The sequence below is a fragment of the Miniopterus schreibersii genome (assembly GCF_964146895.1).
Source record: "Miniopterus schreibersii genome assembly, chromosome: 17".
Lineage (NCBI taxonomy): Eukaryota > Metazoa > Chordata > Mammalia > Chiroptera > Miniopteridae > Miniopterus > Miniopterus schreibersii.
Genome location: NC_138117.1, coordinates 8384900 through 8403104, shown reverse-complemented (window position 1 = coordinate 8403104; position 18205 = coordinate 8384900). Strand labels below are relative to the sequence as shown.

Below are 18205 nucleotides of genomic sequence, written 5' to 3'. Positions count from 1 at the left end.
GTCAATGTAGGCAGAAAGGTTATCCAAATGAGAATTTCAGAGTGTCACTTCAAGAAGAGAAAGAAGACCTAATTGATAAATGTGCACAGTACAAATTGAGACAGTTTTATCCCAAATAAATAAAAATAACTCAGAAAATTAAAAGCCTTTTTATCAATTAGGATTGACTAGGGTCTTGAAGGGAAGAAAAAAATGTTTAAACTATGAATGCTGTTGGCAAATGCATTTTAACTGGTCCACTGCTCCAATGATATACAGAATATACTCCTACATGTAAAACTTGTGTGGCAAGGAGACAACTGTGACAAAAATTATGGATTTAATTTTTTTTAAACTCAAAGCAAATATGTCACATAATTTTTAAACAAAAGAAGAGTAAAAAATACATAGGTTTTGTGGCTACTCTCCGTTAGCATAAGTAGCTGTCTACTTGCTTAACTTAGTCTTTTTTCTTCAGGGAACAATTGGTTAAATTTTTAGATTTTTCTTAAAACCAAAACAACAACTTTCATTATGAATATAAGATTCCTATTAAAAGGAAATGTTATAAACATGTCATCCATCTCTCATTAAAATCTTCACTTAGATATATTTTGAAAGGCTTCTACAAGCAGCATAAAATTCATCCACAATTTATTCACATAAATAAATACCTTAATTATAATAGTATGGGCTATAAAATATCACAGGGCATTACAGAGGTATATTTTGATATGAATGAAAATGCACACCATGTAAATAATTTGTACACACTGATAAAGTACAAAAACAATTTGTATATCATTCCAAAACATTCCCACTGAATTCAGGGTTTTATTAAAAAAACAAATACCTTTGAACTTCTCAGCACACAAAATAAGCAACAAGGCTTCCAATACACGGCTTTTTACCTGTGATATAAAAAATTGCTTTTCCTTTTACACTATTGTAAGAAATTTTTAAAAATCCATTTAAAAATGTTTTTGGATACCAAATATGTTAAAATGAAAAAAATTGTTATCATTAAATTATAATCAAGTCTTTTAATTGAATTGTCTGATCATCTTCAAAACCACTCTCCCAAATTAGGTAAATGTTGTAAGCAAGAGAGAAATGGAAAATATTGAGTGTATTTAATCATTGTTTGCTCTTTTTAAAAAATTATTTTTAAAACCACTTAATAATATGTGATTTTTTCGCTACTTTTTTCAATAAACTTAAGAAATCTGGTCTTCAACTGCATTTGAAGACTTGTCAATTCACTATTTTTAATCTTCTGATCCTTGGTTCATTGCAGGCATGCAATAATTTCAGAGTACACCTCAGCAAAGCAAATTCAAGCCTTTCTTATGGAGTACTTCATCCTGACTATCCCAAAAAAACAGCTAACAGGAAAATTTAAAGTTCCAGATAAACAGGCAATGAAGGACAGGTATTTGCCTCTACCTCTAAACTTTGCAATTAATTCTTCCCTCTATTCAAGTTTAAAGACTCTTGAAAATTTTGTAATAAGTGAAAGACTTTTAGAGCCTATGGCTGAAAAATCTATGTGAAATAACTCGCTTAAAAGAAATCTTCCACGTATGACGTTGAATATATAGGTATATAGATGTCAATTGGTTGAAAATTCTCCTTCATTGTCTCAATAAGAGATGCTCACCAAAGTTTTCCAGATGTTCACCAAAGTTTTCCAAATGTAGATTAGAGTAATTCATAGCTTCAAAAGAATTTATCAAAGAAAAAAATCAGCTGAAAAAGAACATTAAATGTATCTTCAATAAATGTCCATTTAAATACAATTTTCAATGCATTTTAAAATGTAAGCAAAAATTTTAAATTAGCTTTTTAATAGCCTGCAGAAAACCTATTAAAATCATATATATTTGTGGTAGCCTATATATAAGCTATTATATCAATTATATACTTGTGACAGTTGTTTGTGATAAATTTGACATTCACAAAAGCCAAATCACATATGAGAAAACATCAAACTAACACCATTCAACAACTTCTAGCAATTCAAATATTTATTTATTTTCACAAATAAATAACACTAAGCTGTCAGTAGCAGATGCTCAGATGAAATGAAGGTCTATTTAATACTAAATATTATACTAGTGCCTCTAACAAAATAGTCCCTGTTTTACACCTGTGGGAATATTACCAAAATATTAAATAATAACTAGCATTGCCTTGCAGACAAAATACAGAGTTTACTTTCAGCTATTGCTTGGACACTGCCTGGAATGAATAAGTAATTAATTATATGGTCTTGGTTATAGCTACCAGGCACTCGCCATTCATTTTTAAAGTCTCTAAAATCATGAGATACATAGACAGTTTTCCCATATACAAACATGGTTACGTTTATTTAATGCCCACAACACTAACGGTATTGCGGGCACCATTTCTAAATCCAGTTTTTACTCTTTAGCGTAACTTTTAAAAAAGAGTAAGATGAATTCCCAATGATATGATTTAGAAAAAAAAAAATGATAATTTTAAGTGATCACTATTCTCTCAGGAACACCAACAAATTAGCATGTCTTTTGTTTCCTGGCTTCAGCAACTTATGATCTTTTATTATCTTTGCAAATATTCTCCAAAGATATCTATCCTTTCAGTGCATTGCTTTAGGATTTCATTTATCAGCAATGAATATGTGTTAATATTAAATTATTCCCATAAAAATGTCTCCCTCGGACCTGGATATCTGTAGCAAATCTCTCTGGCCTCAGACATGAGACTAGTTATCTCACAGCCAACCTAAGGCAAAACTAGTCCTCAAAAGTACTTTTTTAAAATAGTGGATATTATAATATCGGACCAGGAAAGAAGAGATGAAAGAGAAAAAAAATGATAGCCTCTTATTTTAACATCTGAAATCCTGACCAAAGCCAATTCTTCCTAGTAATTATCATATATTCCTTTTTAGAAGTAGTTGACAAAAGTATAAATTACTAAGGCTTTAAATAATTCTGACTAGACAATTCTTCTCTACCTTTCTGTCATCTCAAAAAGACAGTCTGACAGTCTGGTATGACACCCTCTCAGACAAGCCTCTCGGCATTAATATTTAAATCTTACCTATCCCTTGTGATTGGAATTCAGCCTCTATTCGCAAACAAAAACTAAATCAATGTTCTTAGAGTTCAAACTAGATCCCTAAACAGTTTGCCACTCTCCTATGCACAGATAAGATAAACTTTCTTTGACCCAAGAGATGAAGTTGCCATGACGATCAGAGAGTCCACTTTCTATATTGATATTTTGCTGATGTAACAACAAATAGAACCAGATCCTAGTGCCGATAATGGTGATTAATTAATACTAATATTGATCTCTACAAGCAAGAGACAAGGCTATTAACTTGAAGCCTGAAAAGTCAATTGTTACCTGTGGCAGAGATACTAGCAGCTGATTTGGAAGCATAATAAACAAATGTGCTATCTTTATGCTAATACCTTTAAAGAGATAGTTCTTTCTAGAAGGCAAAATATTGCCATGCCTGAGCTTATTAATTTAATTGCCTTTCAGCTTTTAAAAATATAACCTTACTGAATGATCCATACTTACCCCTTTGTCTATGGAGGAAACACATTCTCTGGTGACTGAAGTAAGGAACTTTTGCTATTCATCTGGTGAGGGGATGAATTTTACACGGTGGCAGGCGCTGAATTAGACAGGGTTTCAGAAATACCTGCTGTGTGCTGGGGAAATGTCCTACCAGTCCTTTGGAATTAGGGAAGTAACAAAAACTCCAAGGGAACATGATTTGGAGCATCGGGGCTCCAAAGTTAGCAGAGTCGCTCATACTTTGCAGTGAACAAAGACTGCATTAAAAAAAGAAAAGTATTCTTGAAAAGTATATTATATTCCTAAGTTAACCTAATTTTAGATTCTTCACACAATTCAGCCAAACATCAAAAAACTTTCTCTAACGAGTATCACTTTATTTAAAACATGAATATATGGTATTTTAAAGGAAAGTACATTTGGGAAGGTGCTTTATCAAACGTAAAAATAAATAATTTAGAATGAGTATAATTAATTTATTCATTTAATACCTTTTCAGCAAAAGTTACATGTTGAGAAGTGGGGTAGGGACTAAAATGCAAATAGGTCCACTCTTGATCGCCTTGGCCACGGGGAAGAGCAAAAATATCAGTGTTCGAAATCCAGACATCTAGTCTCAAATATCTCATTTTAGCAAGCAGATTAGCTTCAATCTTGTTTTCTCAAAACTTTTTCCAGTGACAAAAACTAATATCAAAATGGGAGTCTTAGAGTTTCACTTTTTGTTTTTATCATGCGAAGGAAGACCCAATTAATCCTTAAATAGTCCTCAAACAGCAGAAATGACATGGATGAGAGGCCTTTGAATAGGCCATGAACAGGAGAACTGAGTTACCTTAACTGCAACACTAAGTTAACTTAATTTATACATATATGTAGTCAAAACATAAATACAGATATAGGCTATATAATCAATGAATATCTTAACTCACACCCCCAATTACCCAGAACAAATTGACTTATAAATCTTTTCATTAACCTTTAAATATATAATAAATTTTAAATTAGCAGAACGTAAAACTCAGAAGCAAATAATCTAACTGCATTGTTTTCTTTTACAATTTAATAGCACCGACTTAAACAATATTTAACAAATCACATCATATATTTTCTCTATTTAAACAGCTCCAGAAGTAAAATTTCAATTTACAAGATCTTACTGGTAACCACGTGATATAAAAAATAAACTCTGATCTCTTATGTGAAATTGAGATGCTCACACTCCCTGTAATTGAATCGGTAAATTATATTATTCATAAGATCGCTAACTATAATTTATAGAAAAGTTCAAACTTCTTTGTCCATTTAAAAAACATTATGATATCTGATATTAAACCTCATAGTTTTCCTTACTTCATAATTTTACAAATGAACCACTCTGGAAAGTCATCAGAGGTGGAAAACATCAGAGCTGCTCTTTTAAGTCCAAGTCATATCGCCAAGTTTTGGTCCTAAACTCTGTCATAGCAACTAGGGATGGAAATGCTACTGCATTCATATTTTTATTGTTGATTCCATTGAGCTTGAAAAAAAACACTGACTGCATGATTAATGATCTTTTAGAGGTACACATTCTTATATTCTCTTTAACTCCTAAAAACCAGGATTCCTACATTAGCCATCTTAAAATTTGCCCATTTTTAAAATCAGCTAAATATTTATTCCTAGATTATTTTCCAGAAAAATTCTATGCATTAATATAGTTTACATTTGTAAATAAATTAATTAACTTGTTTACCTTACGATGGGTAGCAATCTACCTATTTTATTGATAAAAAACAATTATTATACAGAATGTATTTCCCTTTATTTCATGGCCAGTGTAAAAACAGGTGTTCCAAAATGTTACTCAGCCAAAAATGTAGAAAATAAAATCCATATCATGAGACAGATCACAAGCCAAAGAGAAAGGCTCATTTTTTAATGTTATATTTAATTATCCTTAAAATTCACATGAAATGAGTAATTTGTTTCAAAGCAAAAACCTGTCAATATTTGGCAGGTGAAACGGTGATGATTTCAAATGTGCACAGTATTCACAAACCCCTTTCTAAAAATAATATTAATTGACAATACAGTAGATAATTAAACCCCAAACTGTACATTGAACATTAATACAAGAAACACAAAAAAAGCCCTATAGTAGAACAATAAAAAACAGCCACAACCACTTGGAAAACCATAGTTTCCAGGTTCTAACGATGATCCAGCTAGAGATTTTCCCACTGACAAATATTAAATAAATTCAATATGCAACATTCTCATTTTAAAAACATAATCATGTTACAAATAAAACATTTAATATTGCCTATTCCTTAAGGAAAGTGACATAAAACATGAAAACGCCACTGTGCAAGTTAGGGACTCGCATGCGGCCTGAAATTGTCAGATCATTTCAAGGACCAGAAAGGTAATTTATTCAATAGGAGTGGATTCCAACTTCTGCACTAACCCCTGCAGGACTGCTCACAAGGTTATTCTTAACAGGAAACATTTTACTTTCCAAGTGCATATTAAATTCCCAACACCTACTTCACTTTTCAAAAAAAAAAAAAAAAAAATTCTGCCTCTCCATTCACCCTTCCTTTTTGCTTTGCTACATATTATTTGGCATGTGATCCAGACCGAGCATTTGCGCTCTATATGTTTGAAAGCACCGAGCAATCTAAAAGTTTCAGAAAACTGTACTCGAATGGCATGAAGAGAGCCTCCTCTTAATTTTACATGAAAATAAAATAGTTGAGTTTCTTCCCTCCCTTTTCAACCTCTACGTTAAATAGTAGGTAGCACTTGCAAAAGACAAACAAACAACAAACAAAAACCCTCACAAAATGATTTTCCCGGACCCAGGGCCCCTACCCCGAAGTGGGCCTGGAATTGGGGGACCCACAGGGCAGGCAGGCAGCACATGACCAGAGACATCAGCCTGGGGAAGCAAACAGCAGAGCGGCACCCACCGCACGTGCACGCATCATAAAGAGATGCGTTGGCAAAAGGGGAAAAAAAAAAATCATCATTTCTGTCATAAATTTTGCAGTGCGGCCCCAGAATGGAGAACAATCTGGGCAATTTATTGGCATATTGGCAGGAGGTGATAAGACTAAAAACAACAACAGCGAGCAGCTGTGCGAGGAGATGGGCTGATAGCGGGTCTGGCTCCCACACCAAACACCTCCCGCGCTATCAGGGCTTTTTATCAGGCCGGGATCGCAATCGCAGCCCAGGAGAGAGGGCTTCCGAGGGGAGGGCGGGCAACACAGTCCTGGAGTAGGAAAAAAATCTGAATTTTGGGACAAAACATGGGGGCAAAATACATAATTTATCACTGTATTATCAGGAAATCCAGGCAGTCTAATCAAGGAGCACTGAGTGACTATTTTTTGCCTTATCACCCAAAGTGGTGGAAACGGAGAAGGAATTATCAGGCTTCTGCAGATTGCTGGGCTGGAATTTTAATGGTAATAATCGGGTTTCTGATGGTATATCTTCTCCGCTTATCTTTCCCATTATCTCCCCTTATCTGGCCAGTCATCATAGCAAATTAATGGTGCTCTTTCAGCGTCGCCTTTTTATCGCTGCCCGGAGAGCACCCAAGGGGAAAGAATAAGCAAAATATTAAAATACTGCATAAATCACAATTTTAGATAGCAGGGAACTGTACGCGGTAAAAGAAAAAAAAAAAAAAACTGTGCCCAACAACCTTTTTTGTCCTTTAAATTGACTGTCTTCAGAGTTTCTAGTGTAAGCTGACTTTTGCTTGTCACAGTGGCTCTAAATTGGGTATGTGTTATCAGCAGTGCCAAAGGTTTATTTTCAAATTCTGGACACTTCCAAGTTGAAAATGCAGTTTCATTAGTTGCGTGAAATGCTATTGTTTCAAAAAGCATCTCTTTATTATATTTGTCAAACTTATATTGAATCCAGAATAGCAAAAGCAACTGTTATTTTTGATAATATTAAACATTTTTTAAAAGCTGCGCTTCTTCTAAACTACTAAATTCGGAGGGCGAGACCTGTCATAGTACTGACTTTGAGTGTGAAGACAAACTCCTCCACCTGCAAAACTGCCTCTTATGCCTGGACAGGCGGAAGGAGACAAATGTCCATAGGTTGCAACCAAAATGACTTTACAGCTGGCCAAACCACATTTAACTGTTCCACCATCACTACCCCTCCAAAAAACCAGCTATTAGCACTGTTCTAATACAACAATTCAAAGACCTTCAATTTTTCATTTTCCTTAACAATGCAAGGGGGTAGGCTGTCCACATTTGCATAGATTATCACTGTGACCCCAAAGTGAATCCAATGAAAGTCCAAAATGCATGTACCTTAATAATACATATGTATGCACAGAACAGCAGGCAAGGATCACTGTGAACAAACATATAAATATATTTTATCACTTTCAAATGAGAGAACTTTCAAGCATTTTTTTATAGTTAATAAATCACAGGTTTCAAATAAGCCACTAACATGTTTTATGACCTATAACACAAGTGTAGCATCAGCAATTAGTTCCAACACTTTAATCTTCAATTATATGAGGTGGACACAGAAGGATAGAAAAAAAATTTAATGTAGCTAATTGAGAAGATAACAAAGTATTCCCAAGTAGAATCAGATGGTCTTTGCGCCATACAATCAATTAATATTAATTATTTATTAACAATCTAGACGACAGCCCTGAACTAAAAAGCATTTGCATTTAATGTTTATAAATCATATCTTGCAAAACGCACAGTTTTGTACTAGAAAAATGCAACACTGAAACGGAGGGACACGATCAATTTAGAACTAAAAAGTAAAAGGCAATTAGCTGAAACCATGAATAATCCCTCTGGAAAAGTGAAAGTCTTCAAGAACAGTATCTCTACTTAATTAAAACTGTTTTGAGCCAAAAGTTAAGTCCAGTCCTTACTTTAACCCAAGTTGCATAGAATAGAAACCGAAGTATGAAAGAAGAGACCCACTAAATAAAAGCTCGAGTCAGGTCTGAGAGGCAAGGATTGTACTCGAATAGAAAGATCTAAATATGTAACTGTAGCAACCTTCTATACCAGGGACCCCATTTCACTCTGGAGAAGTTGATGGACACGATTTATTTTTAAACTACACCGAAGAGAATTTTCAACTTTTGGGGGTGGGGTAAGTTTGGTTAATAATGGGGAGGGGGTGTCTATTACACACTTATTAAAATTACATGATAATCAGTTTTCAACTAGTTGCCCGACTTTAAACAAGAGGAAGAAATAGACACACCGCAAGGCTGGCAAAAAAAAATAAGTAAATAAACTAATAAGGTCGTTTCTCCTTTTCGGCCAAGGCGTTGAAAACATGCCGCAGGGTAACAAAACACCATGGGAGGAACTGTCCCCTAGACAAGAAAAGTTAACGGAGTTGAACTCTGCGACTGTGTGCTTTGGGCAGGTGCCTCTCGCCCGGCCGTGTCCTCTAAAAGTCGCCCGAGGGTTCGGGGGCTGCGGGCCACGCTCTCCCCGCGCGCCCGCGGCCTTGAACTCACAGCCTAGGCGCCGGGAAGGGGCGCGCGCCCCCCCAGGGAGCACTCCGCGCGCCTCGCGGGCCGGGCGCAAACCGCGTCCCGCTCGGCCCAGCGTCCCCGCGACAACCCCCGGGCGGGCCCGTGGCCCGGGCGCGACCCGCCCGCCGCGAGCCCCGGGGCCGCAGGGCGGAGGCGCCCGGCCGCCCGCCGCGGAGGCGCGAACTTTTACACCTACTTTTTGTTTCGCTTCGGCTCTGGCGTGGCTCTGGCACCGCCCAGCATCGGGAGAGCCGGACGCCGACTCCCCGCCGCCCCAGACCCTGCCTCCCTCGCCCCAGGTCTCCGCCAGCTCTTGGGACAACTAAGTTCTCACCCTCGGTGCTGAAAGCGGTGCCCAACAGGAGCACCACGCCAATCGCGACCACAGCGGCAGCAGCCGCGGGAATAAGGCTCAGCCTCGGCCGGCGAGCGGGCGCCCGGGAGGCTCGGCGAGAAGCTGCGGCGCCCGGCGCGGGCGGGGGTCGCGATTCGCAGCCACCCGGGCGCGCCAGGGCTGCGCCGCGACGACGCGGGATGTGCGTCGCAGCCTCTTTCTTGGTCGGCGCTCGGGCTGTCTGTCTGTCTGTCTGCCTGCGACCGACTTGTCCCTCCAGGGGCTCAGGCAAAGTTTGACAAATCCGGGACACTGGGAGCGGATGGCTCCGGGTCTCCCTCCCTTTCCCGCCCCGCGCGCCCCCCGCCCCAGAAATAATCCCACCAACTCCCGGGCCCGCGTGCAAACTTACGCTTGATCTGCCGGGGTTTGCTCTGCTTTCGCCGGGACATCTCGGCGGCGGCCGCTGCTCGCGGGGCTCCCGCGGTGCCCGCGGTGCCGGCTGCCGCTCTCCGGGCTCCCGCCTCTCCCGCCGCCGCCGCCGGCCAGGCTCGGGCCGCTGCCCGCCGGACTCCAGGTGCTCCGGGCGCGCGGGATCCGGGAGCTGGGCTCCTCCGGGAGCCGCGGATCCCCGTTTGGAGATGAGCAGGCAAATGAGGAGACAGAGGGGGGCAGAGAGAGTGTGACAGTGGGGAGGGGCGCGTGGGGGAGCGATGGGGGTGGGGGGGCGACGGGAATTTACAAACGAATGGACGCGGAGCGAGAAAAGGGCCGGGGGGGACCTGGGAAGGAGGAAGAGGGGAGGGGGGAGAGGAGAGCGAGCCGCGGGGCGCGGGCGGAAGGCGCGGGGGCGGAGCGCCGGCTCTCCCCTCGCCCGGCCGTGCGGGGCAGAGTCTCGAGCGCCGCCGCCGCCGCTCCGGGCCGCGCAGCTCGCGCTCTGCCGCGGGAGGCGAGGCGCGGGAGGGCGGGCGGGCGCGAGGGAGGGAGGGGCGCGCCGCGCGGCGGGGAGGGGAGACTAGTCCATCAGCCGGAGGAGGATTGGCTGCGTCCGAAGCCAGTCGGGACGCGAACCAGGGCCCGGGCCTAGGTCGGGTGGGGTGCAGGGCAGCGCGGCGGGGGGTTGGAGCGCGCGAGGGGCGGGGAGGGCTCGGAAGGAGGCCACCTTCTGCGGTGGACGGCGCGTCAGCTCCGGGCACCCGCCAGAGCACCCCCGCCGGCAACTTCTTCCAAACAGCCCCTCTCTGATGGACCCCAACTCTCCTGTCTCACGCCTCGCCTCTCCGGCGGGGCACAAAGAGATCTCAGTCTCCATAAACTTTGTGCTTCCCGTGGGGCCGCCCCCTCCCCTGGCCTGCGCCCCCGCCCTCCCAGCTTCTTGGCAGGAAGGTTCGTTAGGCCACCGGCAAAAGCCTCGGCGGGAGCCAGCTGATGGCCAGTGCCCACTGCGTCCTGGGGCCAGCTCAGCCCTCTCATCCGCCCAGGCTCCCCCGGGAGACCATTGCGTGGCTCCCTGGAGACGCCGGGGACGCGGACCATCCCCCCGCGCGGCCCGCGCACTTGGGGTGCTGCCGAGTCGCGTCCTTAAAAGCGCCCTGTGTCACCTCGAGTTTTCTTGTCCATTTTTTACCCAAAAAAAATCCCAGATTTGGAGACAGGCAGAGATTTGTGTCACATCAGAGAGGAGGGCCCTCCGCTAGGTGACTCGCCCCAGGTGGGACAGGAGCCCTCCGGGATCAGACACTAACTTTCCCAGGGCGCCCCTGGAAGTCCTGCGGCCCCTCCCCAGCCCCGTGACCTCTCCTGCTCCGGGTCCTGGTGCCGCAGGGAGCAGCCGGCGACTAGTAAAAGATCTGATCTTGCCATAACTCCCCCCCGCAGGTAAGACCCGGGAACCGCTTCACGGTTCTTTGGCTTTTAAAGTTTCATTCGCGTGAGATGGCGTGTGCGCAATGTTGGGAACGGCAAGCCCGGAGAAGAGCGAATTCTGAAGCGCTTGGCGCAGTGGTTGTTTTGGCCAAGTTAAGCCGCGCGAGGCTCGCTCAGTTTCTCACAGTTGCACACACACCGCGTGCACACGCAGCTCCGGGCGGCTGGAGGGCGCGGCTGGGGGCTGCTGAGCTGGCTGCTTTATGTAACCAGCGCCGAGAAACTCCACTGCGGCGAACAGGCTCCCCCCGGGACGGCCGCCTCTCCCCCGGCCGTGGGAGCATCCCTGCTGACCCGAGACCCTGCGCCCCTTTGTTTGGTGGACTAGCCCTGGTGGGAGCCCCACCGAACTGTAAGCGGGTCCGAGGGTCAGGAGGGGGCCTGGGCTGCGGGCGCGTAAGGCGGGCGGCTCCGCGCGCAGGAGGCGCTGTGATCAGCCTCCTTTAGGACCCCATCGGGGCACCTCCTGGAAGGCAGAGAGTTGCCCTGGGAAAGGTATGGCCGAGGGAATCTTAACACGGAGCCGACGACCAGTTGTGAATTTTAGCACATCACCATGAGTACGATCACCTAGGAGGACGTGTTTGGAGACACGGTCCTTTGCAGTGGGGGGGGGGGGGGGGAATGCACGAAATTGACCAAGTCCCTCCCCTGAGGGGACCAACAAATTAAAGCCATTAGTAGCAGGAAAAGCAGGGTGATTTGTGTTTGTGCTGGGGAATGGAGAAGCAGACAGAGAACTCCAGTTTTCTGCCTTCTTCATTTTCAGTTCATTATAATTAAATTGGTGTGCTTAGCATGGCGTGTATTATATATGATGGCTTTTAAAGATCTTTTTTTTTTACAGAACTGGCTGACTTTTTATATCACCCGAAAGGAATGCCCATTGGAATTAAAATATCGTACCAGTTAGTGTTTCTTTTGGCATTGGAAATGGTTAAATATGCAAAGCAAAAGAGAAACAAATAAATCTCAGCTAAATATTCACTTTAAAGGCGGAAAGGAGCAAAAGTCAGGGAATTCAAGGCAAGATTGATAAAATAACCAGACTCCATTATTAGAAATAGATATAGTTTATCTAAATTTATGAATATACATGTTAATTATAGCCAATATGAATGAACTAAGCTAGGACACTTATATTTTGTGCTTTCTCATCATTTTTAATGAGAATGTTAATGTTATTTAAAGTTAAATTTTTCTTTTTTCTAGTTTAACTCACTAAGGTTATAAAATAAAAAGATGGCAAAACCTATAAGCAATTATCTCTGTCCAAATGGTTATAGCAGCCCCAAACCACAGTTACATGACTATCAAACAATGATTATGAAAACCACAATCGAGAAAAGCATTAGGGAATATTGCAAAACCACAGCAACAAATGTGTCTGTGATATTGAAAACCACAATTCACAACTAATACCCTGTGTATCGCAAATTACTATTTAACTATAAATGTGAAAACGTATAAGTAACAGCACACAAAAAAATTCTCATTTACTTAAAAATGAATTATTCATTTTCTTGATTCACTGATTGCATCTCTACCTAATGGCTCGTTTTGAAAAGTTTCTGCTTTCGAGGACAAATCATTTAAAATCATATGTGTAAGTTACTTTAGAAGCATAAAATATACAACTTTTAATAATATTTCCTCAAATGCTAAAAGAATTGATCTGAAACCAATCGGAAATAAAGAGACAGCTACCTCAGTCTAGTTTTCTTCATAAAGTTCTTCGGGAGCTAAAAAGGATGAGTGGAAGCTGTTTATGGGGGGGGGAAATGAGAATATAATTGTATATTCTTAGCTAGCAAACATACATCACAATAAAATGAGATGCCTGTACCAAAACTACTTTAATATGTAAATCAAATGTTTATTTACAAATGAATAAAACAATATTGTTTGCAAGTTTATAGGATTGCCAGGTTTAGAAAATTAAAATACAGGATGCCCAGTTAAATTTGAATTTCAAATAAACAACAATAGATTTTTTAGGGTAAGTATGTTTCATGCAATATTTGGCACATACTTACCCTAAAAAATAACTGTTGCTTATCTGAAATTCAAATTTTACTGGGCATCCTGTATTTTATCTGGCAAACCTACAAATTTAGCATTTTAACATTTTCACAAATTTATGGTTGTTTATAATATGGTTTATCAAAAAAGGCCAAGAAACCTTAAAATGCTTGCTATAAACATAGATATATTTAATTCTTGAACATATTATTTAAAGAAGGCAAGTAGAAGGAATAAATTTCTATACAGAAATTCTTTATTTGGAACGGTATAGAAATGTGCTCTCAGTGTAAATGGATTGCATTCATGTATGTCCTACTCTTGGATTTGTTTTTAAAATGTGTTTTTTTCCTCCAAGGAATCAACAAATTGATAAAGCAACCTCCCAGGCCTCATCTTATTAGGCAGCAAGCTGCCTTCTTTATTATGGGAGTAAACAATATTCAAAAGCTTCAGAAAGACTTAATTTTTTGCCCCTGTATCCTCACGAGAAATTGAATACAGTTTATCTGTCTTGATTTAAGATTGTGACACTGAATTGAACAAGAATGCACTATGAAAATAATGTTTAGTATTTGTGTATCTTTATAATTTCAGCAGTTTAAAACTAAAAATCAACCAATTCATCTAAATGGCATTCCTGCATTATAACTATGAAACGGACTATCTGTTTACTTGCAAGGGAGCCAAGGGCTTTGAAAACATCCAGTCAATCTAGATTGGAGGTTTAACTTGGGCTTCATGGAGACTGAATCCCTTGAAAGAAGTATGTGTACAAAAAATTTGCTAAGGAACAGGTCTACTATATTCATGAGATTTTTTTTAAAAATCTGTGGGGAAAAAAGTCTCCGAACCCAATAGAGGTTAAGAATGACTACTCTTTATGTGTAAATTTTTATGATATACCAATAATCAAAATGTGGATGATCTTTAAAATTTTTACCCTTTGCAATCACCTTTATGTCCAAATTCCTACTCTGCTAGGAGAGTCACTGGATGAATTCAATTACCGCCTCCTCCCCCAGAGTTCTTTGTTGCTAAGTCTGTATAATATATAACACACCTCCAAATATAAAATGCATATTAAAGGAGTAACAGCCCAAATTTGGGGAGACCTGTGTTGATTTTGCCTGCTTAGCATCCACCCTCTCTTCTTCTGGTAATACCGCTGAGTTATCTTTGAAGAACTACTCACCCTCACCTACTATTTGGTCATGTGATACAAGGGTGGCCTCTCTCAACCCCCCAATTCCGGGCTAATCAGAATGTTCCAGATGTTTGTCCATGGTGATTGGCTCAGTGGCCCAAACTATTTCCCTAAGAGTCAGCGCTGGAACTGTCTCCTGACACCACCGAGGACAAGGTGCTGTTTTGCTGCTGGGGTTGCCACATGGGGAGGTCACAAACCTGACATTGCTGTCGGCCACCCACGTTGGAAAAATCGGTTACGAGCGATGCCGAACAGAGGACTAACTTCGTCTTGTATCGTCTCAGGATCTGATTTTTGGGATATCCAAAGGAAGACACCCATCAACATTCCAATACTACTTTGTTTTGGATCCACCAGCATAATCTCTGTGTTTACGTAAACACTTGAGTCTTGTCACTTCTGTTGCATTTTCTTTTTCGCCTGTTCGACCAAGCTAACCGCTATGCTGCTTTGTAGTCTTAGCGTGGGTGTGATTTCTCACAAAGACATCACTGACCTCCCAAGTCTGAGGGACAGACCTCTTCTCAGTTGCTTTCGTAACACCTTTTTTGGTCTGCGTATCACTTGTTGCATTACATTGGCAAACCTCCTACGTGCATATAAACCCAAATCCGCCTACATCGCCAATACACCTAACTAGGTAGTAAAGTGTGTAGAGGCAAGAATCATGTTTGTCTTTTTCAGAATTACATCCCCAGGGCTAGACACATAGAAGAGCCTAACATAAATTGAAACAAAAACTAAGTTCAGAATTAGTCAGTCTTATCTCGGGACTTCTAACACTCCTAATTTTTATCCACATAATCACAGGTACAGAGGATAGCAGTCATGTTTCTACAACATGACTCTATGCTCCTGATAGATACTTGGATCAAGAGGAGTACCTGACCCAAATATGACCAAATTCCTCCAATAGGAATCCAGAATTAGTATCAAGAGTTTCATCCTTACATGAGCTGGTGTCTCGTGTAAGTGATGGTTATCACTTTGTGAACAGAGTTACGGTGATAGTTTGTCAGTAGAGAGAAAAAGAAATAAAATAAATGTCCTGAGATGAGTCGATATGGGAACATGAAATGGCCTTGGTCGTCCTGTTCCAGCTCCTTCATGGGCTATAGCAGCAATTCTTCTCTCGATGACACTGAAATACTTGTCTCTCCTTAAAATTTAAAATTAGATTTGGCCTAGATCAGCATTAGGTGATTCCAGTTACATTCAAGCCAAAAGACTAAATGAAGACAAAGATTAGAGATCTATGACCTCAGTTTGCTTGACTGAATATCTGAGTATTTAGAAATATCAGTTTAACGGAACTTTCTACTTTCCTCCAGAAAAGTTATATAAAAATACTCTGTTAGTCTGGGGTTTTCTGAAAAACAGAACCGTGTGTGTGTGTGTGTGTGTGGAGAGTGTGGAGAGAGCAAGGGGGTGGGGAGGGGATATTGATTATAGGGAGTTGACTCACAGTTATAGAGGCTGAGAAGTCCCAAGATCTTCAGTTGACAAACTGGAGACTCAGGAGAGCCAATGGTATAATTCTAGTCTGCATATGAAGGCCTGAGAACCAGGAGAGCTGATGGTGTCAGTTCCAGTGTGAGTCAAAATGCAAAGGCCGGAGAAGACTGATGTCCCAGCTGATAGGCAGCCATGCAGAGAGAGGGAGTTCTCACTTATTCTGCCTTTTTGTTCTGGTCTGGCCTTCAGTGGATTGGGCGAGGCTCACCCATATTGGAAGAGCAACCTGCTTCCTCAGTCTATTAATTTAAATGTGTTTCATCCAGAAACACCCTCACAGACACACCCACAACATTTGATCAAATACTTAGGTTAGTCAAGTTGACACATAAAATAAACCATCATAAGAATTTTTGGTTATTTTTTTTTTCCTGAGCAACCCTGAGATAGTCATGAACTCTAATGAATGTCAAGTGGGTAAATCTACCATTTCAACAAAGATAAGTAAAGATGTCATCAGTTACTGATTTCGGACGCTCACTTCAATCAAAGATAAGTCTTAGGGGAAAAAAGTTAGCTTTTTCAAAATCAGAGTTCCTCAAGGAACTGAATCATTGACATGCACATCTAACGCTCCTGAATACATATATATTCTGGGCCCAGATGTTGGAATTTTACTTTCAACTTTACTTGGTCACATTTGAATAACCATCTAACAGATTACCTTCTGCATACATTTTACAAATGTTGTTACAATCTGCATGAATAATGTTTATACTTCAGTGTTAGATTTTATTTTCCAACCTATAACTTTTGGCAGAAATTCCTAAATGCAAAAGAAGAAATTAAACAGCTTTTTTGAGCATACTTGCTATGTGTGTAGATTTAATCAAATCACTTATCTTTGCTATTATCTACTGGCCGAAATGTATTAAAATAACGCACGAGTAGGGCATTCAGGGTGAACTGAAGATGCAGGATTATGAATAACCATGGTAGGGCACACGGATAATAGAACCATCTAAAAGAAGCTGAAAAGGATAATTATATCACTTTTACAATGTATCTTGTAATAAAAATTAAACTACATGGCTAATATACTCCTTTAAGAACAATTTTTATTTTTATTAAACAGATAGATGAACATAGATTTAAAGGTCAAATAGATTTTCAAAGCTTATAATGAAAATTAGCAGTTTCTTATCCCACTCAGCATCCCAAAGACAGTTTCTGCTCCCAGAGGTATAATCATTGTCAAATCGTTTTAGCTGGTTCTCCCGATGCTCACCTCATGTTTCTAAATAACATGTATTACTACTCTAACACATGGTCAGTTTAGTTGTCATTCACTATATTGACTGTCTACTAAAAATATGAAAATGTAATAGCTGTGTACACCCCTAACACACACTTTTTCCAAATTTTTGGTTAAATCAAAATTTCATATTTTTATTAATTAATTGATATAAGATATGACAATTATGTTTTCTGTGGATCTGTTTTTCCTGGCGTTAACAATGACTTTCTTTGTCATTTTCTCAGTTTTCTATGAACTATCACTATTTTATCCCCAAACCCTTTGCCAATGTGATACATCAAGTACATCACTCCATTAGTACGTTTGAAGACATCAGGTAATCCAGTGGGTCCCTTGCTTTTCCCCATGCAGGTGTCTTTCTTGGCGACTTCCATCCCCCTGCCCCACTCTAGACTAGCTGCTTTCTGTGGCTAAAATCCTCTCATCACCATCCTAGAATTCCCTTAAGTTTGTCCTGATTCTTCCTTTCCTAGATGTTGTGGATCCCTCTTTCACAGCTTATCCCCCTTTCTTTTTCATTTCTCTTTTTTCATTCTTTCTTGCTGCTTTGGTTGCTGTTTTGGAATAAAATTTCATGTAGCTTCCTGAGAAACTACATATTCAGGGAATTTTAATTTTTTTAAGATTTGGCACAACTGAAATTCTATTTATTCTGCCCTCGTATGTGATACACAGTTTGGCGGGTGCAGAATTGGAGGGTGCAAATTATTTTCCCTGAATTTTTTTCTCTCGTTCTATTGTGATAAAACTTACATATAAAATTATGTAAGTTAAAGGACCACATGAGGAATTGATATCCTTGCACATTGCAAAATTATCACCACCGTCGGATTAGTTAACACC

At 40.7% G+C, this 18205-nt stretch overlaps 1 protein-coding gene across 1 annotated transcript in view; it reads right to left on the bottom strand.

The window, feature by feature from the left end:
• ZFPM2 (zinc finger protein, FOG family member 2) overlaps positions 1–10136 on the bottom strand; it is a 365534-nt gene extending 355398 nt beyond the window's left edge. The window contains exon 1 of the mRNA XM_081116257.1: positions 9844–10136. Coding sequence (XP_080972383.1) covers positions 9844–9883 — 40 coding nt within the window. The 5' untranslated portion in view covers positions 9884–10136. The remainder of the gene's footprint in view (positions 1–9843) is intronic.
• Positions 10137–18205: the final 8069 nt, after the last annotated feature.